The sequence below is a fragment of the Egretta garzetta genome, unplaced genomic scaffold (genome assembly GCF_000687185.1).
Source record: "Egretta garzetta isolate BGI_Z169 unplaced genomic scaffold, ASM68718v1 scaffold71, whole genome shotgun sequence".
Classification (NCBI taxonomy): domain Eukaryota; kingdom Metazoa; phylum Chordata; class Aves; order Pelecaniformes; family Ardeidae; genus Egretta; species Egretta garzetta.
In genome coordinates this window covers 330,441-336,338 of record NW_009258618.1, presented here as the reverse complement: position 1 = coordinate 336,338, position 5,898 = coordinate 330,441, and the positions used below count along the sequence as shown (strand labels likewise).

The window sequence follows — 5,898 nt, the reverse complement described above, 5'->3', positions numbered from 1 at the left end:
CCCACCCCATCCCAGGCATGGGCACTCTCCCCTCCCTGCCGCAGGATGCATCAGCCACAGCGCTGGCCAGGGAGGGAGCCCCGATGCAGAGAGTCAGTGCTTAGAGCTGCCCCCCCGGGCTCAGCTCACCAGCACTGCAGGGAGCTTTGAGCACCGGCCTCATCCCTGCAGCCCATGGTCCCATCCTGACCCCCTGCTCGGGACACCCTGCCCGGTGACCAGCAGCTGCTGGAGCGGGGTGGCCATGGCTGGCTGGTGGGAACACACATGGGGAGAGGAGTCGGGAGCTCACCCTGCCAGGATGTCGACCGTGACTGTGAAGCCGATGCAGAAAGGCACCAGCGGGGTCTTGGTTTTCTCATTGATGGCACCCATGCAGACGGCGAGGACCAGGAAGGTGGTCATGACGATCTCGCCCACGAGGACGGAGGGGATCTGCTCGTCGGTCATGATGCTGCTGAAGGCTCCTCCGCTGGCATTCGCGTACCGCTCGCTCGCCGCCACGGCCTGTGCGGGGGGGAGCCCTGTTTGTGCCGTCCACGTTCCATATTGTGGGCTTTAACGGGCATATGGGCTCGCTGTCAGGACAGCGTGGGCAGGCGAGGCATCAGGCTAAAGAGGAGCTAATCTCATCACTTTCCTCCTGAAAGCCAGCCCTAAGCGCCTGGCAAATATAAACTCATTAGCGAAGGCTCTTAGCATCTCCCAGGATAATGAGCCAGCCACGCTCTCCTGGCGGGATGAGCCTCACCCAGCCCCCGAGGGGGTTGTGGTGCCCAAACGGCACCGTGCAGCTGGGCGCGGGCATCGCCAAGCATAAATGAACCTTACAGCACAGTGCCGCATGTAGAAGCACAGGCAAACACCATGCGTGAAAACGGCTGAAACTGCAGAGGTGCCACAGAACCTTCTGTGCCTAATGAGCACGCCATAGCAAACCTCTGGAGCAGCCGCTGCTGAGAATTAATTAACTGGGCCCCAGAGCGCCGTGCAGAGGCAGCACCCCCACATCTGCACGGCACTGCCAGACCCAAGCCCGTGGCGGGGGGAAAGTTGTCCGAGTCCTGCAGGCAGAGGAGGAACTGGGTGTCTGTACCTTTGCCAGGCCAGCTCCTATCATCCCTCCACAGAGCTGGGAGACCCAGTAAGGAATGAGCATCGTGATGTTCAGCCCACCGACCAGCCACGCGCCCAAGGACACGGCAGGGTTGAAGTGGCCTCCGCTGCAAAGGAGAGAGGAGCATCGGTGCGGGGTTCACCCCCAGCACAGGGTTCCCTCCTGGGGGCTCGAGCGCTGCACTCGCCATGGGCTGGAGCCACCAATACTTTATCAGTCCTTCCCTGTGCCACGCGCCGAGACAGAGCAGAATCCAACTGTTTCCTTTCTCTGCAGTTACTGCTTCAAAGCAGGAGCATTTTCACACTGCACACCCAGCCCCTCCTGCAGCACTGGCAGGGGCAGGAGCTGCCATGGTGCAGTTTGAGGGACGGGGTTTGGGGCTGGGTCTGCCCAGGTGCTTCCAGGAGCTGCAGGGAGAAGGGGTCTCTCCTGGCGTTGCAGGGTGCTGTAGGCTGGGGAGTGCACGGCAGCCCTGTCCCGGGTCCTGGCAGAGGGGGTTACACCACTGCCCCCCTAGCAAGAGCTTTGCCTGTGGCAGCAGCAATGCCCGGCCCCACCAGCGCTTGCTGGAGCAGCTCCTCAAAGACCCAGGAAGGAAAATCATTCCCCTCCGTGCACCGATGGCAGCCACCCCTGCTGCTGGGGGGGAGAGCTGGGGGCAGAGCTGGTGCCCAGCCTGGCAGGACCCACGTCCTGGGGACGGGACAAGCGCTGCCAGGCAGGGCTGAAGCCACCTCCCGGCCACACCATCACCGCTGGACTCTGTGGGGATTCTCAGGGTTCATCTCCCAGCTCCGCTCCACGCAAGAGCACACGTCTCCCTGCATCCCTACCCACCCTGCTGACAGCAGCCAGCGCTCACCTCGTTACGGGACCTAAATCATTCATCTTGAAGACCACATGCGAGACAAACCCAGACACCTTCTAATTAAAACAGATTACCATGGGACACATGTTAATGAACAAGTTTCATAACCGATCAGCCCTAATAATAATTGCTGGTGAAGGCGATGAGTCAAAGTGCCTAGGAACTATAATTACATCTTATTCTTCAGCTGTAATTAAAGACCCATCATATGAGAGCAAGAAGTTGTGTTGTTTAGGTTAGCAAATGTCTCGACTGGATGGGACTCTGGCTACAAATGCCCCTGGGAAGGGTGGGAGCCTGGGAGCTAAAGGAGGACCTGGCTTCAAATAAACCCCAACCGGAGCACCCACCCACCCACGGCACAGACCGCAGCCCGGCCAGCGAGCTCTCATTCTGAGCCGGGCTCCTCTCCAGCCTCTCTGTACACAAATCTCCAAAACCTGACTTTAGGCTAAAACATCTCCCTGCGCAGGACCCTAAGCCGGCTTCTCCTGGCTTCAGAGCTCACAGGGGACCCCTGGGACCCCCCTGTAGCCCCTCACCACAAATCCTCCCATGTTGCTCCCCTGGCCCATGGTTTCACTGTGCCGAGGGCTCAGGGTGCAGCGGGCGCCTGGCTCAGCTCCACTGGCACACGCACCCTGGGTCACTGAGTCTGGATCGCACAAAGCCTCACCCGGCAGCATTATCCTTCTTAGTCAGGAGCTGATAAATTATCAGTCCCTTTGCTCTGGACCCCTGGCCAGGGGAGGTTGTGTCCCAGCCCAGCGTGCTGGGGGGGGACAGCCTGGAGCCACCCTGTCCCTGGGCTGCGCAGAGGCAACTGGGGAGAAGGGAGTGAAACTCCACAGGGACTGTTTCAGCTTCTCCCTTCAGGATAAATCTATATCTCAGTGTCAAACAACACCATTTGCAACAGGCAGGTTTGCCTAAACGTTGCTTTTGTAGAATTTAAACCATTTGTAAATAGAATCCAATTTTTTCACCTGAAAATAGACAGGGGAGTAGCATTCTCAGGTCAAAATGTTTCATTCTGACACCCTTTTAAAAGGAAACATCTCAGCTTTCCAAAGGAATGCTTCTGTTTCAGCTTTCACTGTTTTTATTAAAAGGGGCTAAAAATAAAACGTTGCAATCAAAAGCCAAGCACACGCCCCCAAACCCAAGGCATCATGGATGACCACCACCTAAGCAGCCATGCCATTAACCGAGGGGCACTGCGACCACAATACTTGGGCAGGAAAGATCCTGAAGGCAGCGTGTGGGGAGGCACGAGCATCTCCTCCCGCCCAGGCGGGGAAACTGTGCGGGTGCTGCAGCAGGGACTGTGCTGCCCCCAGTCAGGGGGTGCAGAGGAAGTGGGGGGGAGCACACACGCCCCAGGCACCAGCCCCCCTTACCTGATGTCTCCCAGGATGGCGATGGTGAGCCCCAGGGCCAGCCCATGTGCCAGGGCGGGCTGCAGCCTCCCCGTGCCCTCCACATCCTCGATGACGGAGAGGCAGCCGATGAAGATGAAGAGTGTGCTGCCCAGCAGCTCAGCCACGCAGGGCTGGGCGTAGCGCTCGTACCAGCAAGGCTGCGAGGGCTTGGACTTGATGTCAATGTCCATCATTGCCTCCTTGACTAGGGGGTGACCACGCTCGGCAGGGGTCATGAGCGGGGCTGGAACGAAGCAGGCAGAGCCCTGGTGGCAGCCGGTCCCGTGGGCACGAGCAAGGAGATGCTGTGGACCAGAGGGCTCGAGAAACTGCTTAGGTCTCTGAGGGGTCCTGGTGCAGGGACAAGGACCCTTGAGGAGCACCCTGCTTGTCCCACTGAAAGCCTGTCAGGCTCCCCTTGACCTGTATGAAGAGGTAGCGGATGGGAGGCTCTAAAAAATGGATTGGATTTGCATTGCTAAAAAAAAAAAAAAAAAAAAAGGGCAATAAAAGCTGCTAGGCCAGCCCCCAGGAATATAAAAGCTGTTTATCACTGCCCTACCTTGGTTCAAGGCTCTGGGTATTTTTTTCTCCTGCAGGTTATTTTTTTTGTTGTTGTTGTTTTAGGGTTTTCTGCCAAGACTCGGGATGCGATTCCTTTCATGCTGATACCCAGAGCGCTGGCACCTGTGCTTCACTGGGCAGCTTTTACCCGCTTGCGCTGCCAAGAGGTAGCACATGCCAGAAGGACCACAACATTGCATGCCCGGGGGCATGCCCGGATCCGGCAGCACCCTGGGAAATGGCTTGCGTAGCTCTGGGGAGGGAAAAACCACTTCATGTGAAAAATCACTCCTGGCGAAGGCTTAGCTCTCTGTAATTAAGCCTAAGCCCAGGTGTAACACGGTAGACCAGAGCCCTTCCTGGCACGGTGCAACTGAGAACCCCAAAACGTCTGTGGAAGGGGGCGCACGCAGAGCAAGGGGGGAGGCTGCACCTTGGGAAAGGGCATCCAGAGTCGCTGCTCTGGCATGGGGGGAGGCAAACTGAAGCCCCTCGGAGCCAGGCCAGGACTCGGAGCAGTGTCTAGGTCAGGCGTGGAGGGCAGACGCCTCCTTCAAAAACTGCCGGACATTGGTACCTTTGCACGTGGCAAACATGGGATTTACTTTGTGTTACTACAGTATTACTTAAGGGGCTTTAAGTCCTTAAAGATAGCATCAGCATGGAGAGATCTATTGCCGACCCTCTTCCTACAGACCCCAGAGAGCAGGCAAAGGGAGCGATCTGCCTTGAGTTTCCAAAGGAGCCTGCCCAAACCAGAGTCAAAGCCGATTCCTCTAAACCTCAGCCCACGTCCTGCCCAGCGCTCCTAAAGCAGGGTCAGCCAGCTCTGATGCTCTGCACCCGCCTTGCACTGCTCTCAAATAAAAGATTGCTGGCAAGGGCGCCCAGAGATCCACGCGCAGCTTTGAAAGCGGATGTTGATCCAATACTCAAACCAAAACCTCCCACCGCGCACGGCAAAGGATTGCTGCCTGGAGAGGCAGATCCAAGCCACAGCAGAGGCCGTGGGGCTGCAGCCTGGCAGGGGACGCTGGCTTGGCTGCAGCGCCCGTGCAGTGATGGGGCAGCAGAAAGTGCCCTGGCCATGCAAAAGCACAGGGGCCTCGGCAGCGTGGCTTGCGCCAAGCAGCAGGAGCACATCCCTGCGGGGACCCAGCCCACCCGCCCCGGCATTGCACCTCCTTGAGCAATCGCCTGCAGCGTTTCGTGTTAATGGTGGGTAATTAAGGATTGGGGGGGTTTTTTGGTATTTTTTTTTCCCCTCTCGTAAGCAAGGGTAAAGAACGCCACGGATGTTTTATGGTGTTTTCACAAGACACTGGGGATGGGAAGGAAATTTCCACTTGCCTGTCCCAGGGAGGGCTGTTGCTGGCCACACACCAGACAAGGGTTAGGCCAGAGCTACGAAGGAATCCCAGTGCAGGCACCTCTGAATGAGCCTCCGTCCTCTCCTTTCCCCTCCTAAGAGCTTGCTTCCCACAGACAAAAGGTCTTGGCATCAAGTTATAGAAATCACTGGAATATGGAGCAGGTGGTGGGGTTGGCTGGTCTTTGGGGCTCCTCTTTGAACCCCCTGCATGGGCCATGGAACAGGAAAATCCTTGATTTGACCTCACCAGCTCGCAGAGCAGAGTTTTCAACAGGCACCTCGAGTCCATGACTTTTATCAGGGGGAATACAGATTTAATTTATTTTTCAGGGTGTTTCTTATGAGAGATCAATGTACTGCACATCCAGATTTTATCTGGTGCTTTCTCAAAGCTCTGTACAAGCAATGCCAGCATCACATCGGTGCGCCAGGAGGCCGCCCTAGATCGCCAGCCGTGCCGGTCAGCAGCGCTGGACAGCACGGGCGAGCCCCGGGAGCCAGGCTCCAGCTCTGCTCTCCCCGGGCAGGGCAGAGGCAGCAGGAACGCCCCTTC

General features: G+C 57.5%; 1 protein-coding gene across 1 annotated transcript in view; it reads right to left on the bottom strand.

The window, feature by feature from the left end:
* The window catches only part of AQP8 (aquaporin 8), a 5,008-nt gene extending 1,363 nt beyond the window's left edge, over positions 1 to 3,645 (bottom strand). The window contains exons 1-3 of the mRNA XM_009648101.1: positions 3,389 to 3,645; positions 1,097 to 1,223; positions 293 to 507 (exon numbers count right to left, since the gene is read on the bottom strand). Coding sequence (XP_009646396.1) covers positions 293 to 507; positions 1,097 to 1,223; positions 3,389 to 3,645 — 599 coding nt within the window. The remainder of the gene's footprint in view (positions 1 to 292; positions 508 to 1,096; positions 1,224 to 3,388) is intronic.
* Between the last annotated feature and the right edge of the window lie 2,253 nt (positions 3,646 to 5,898).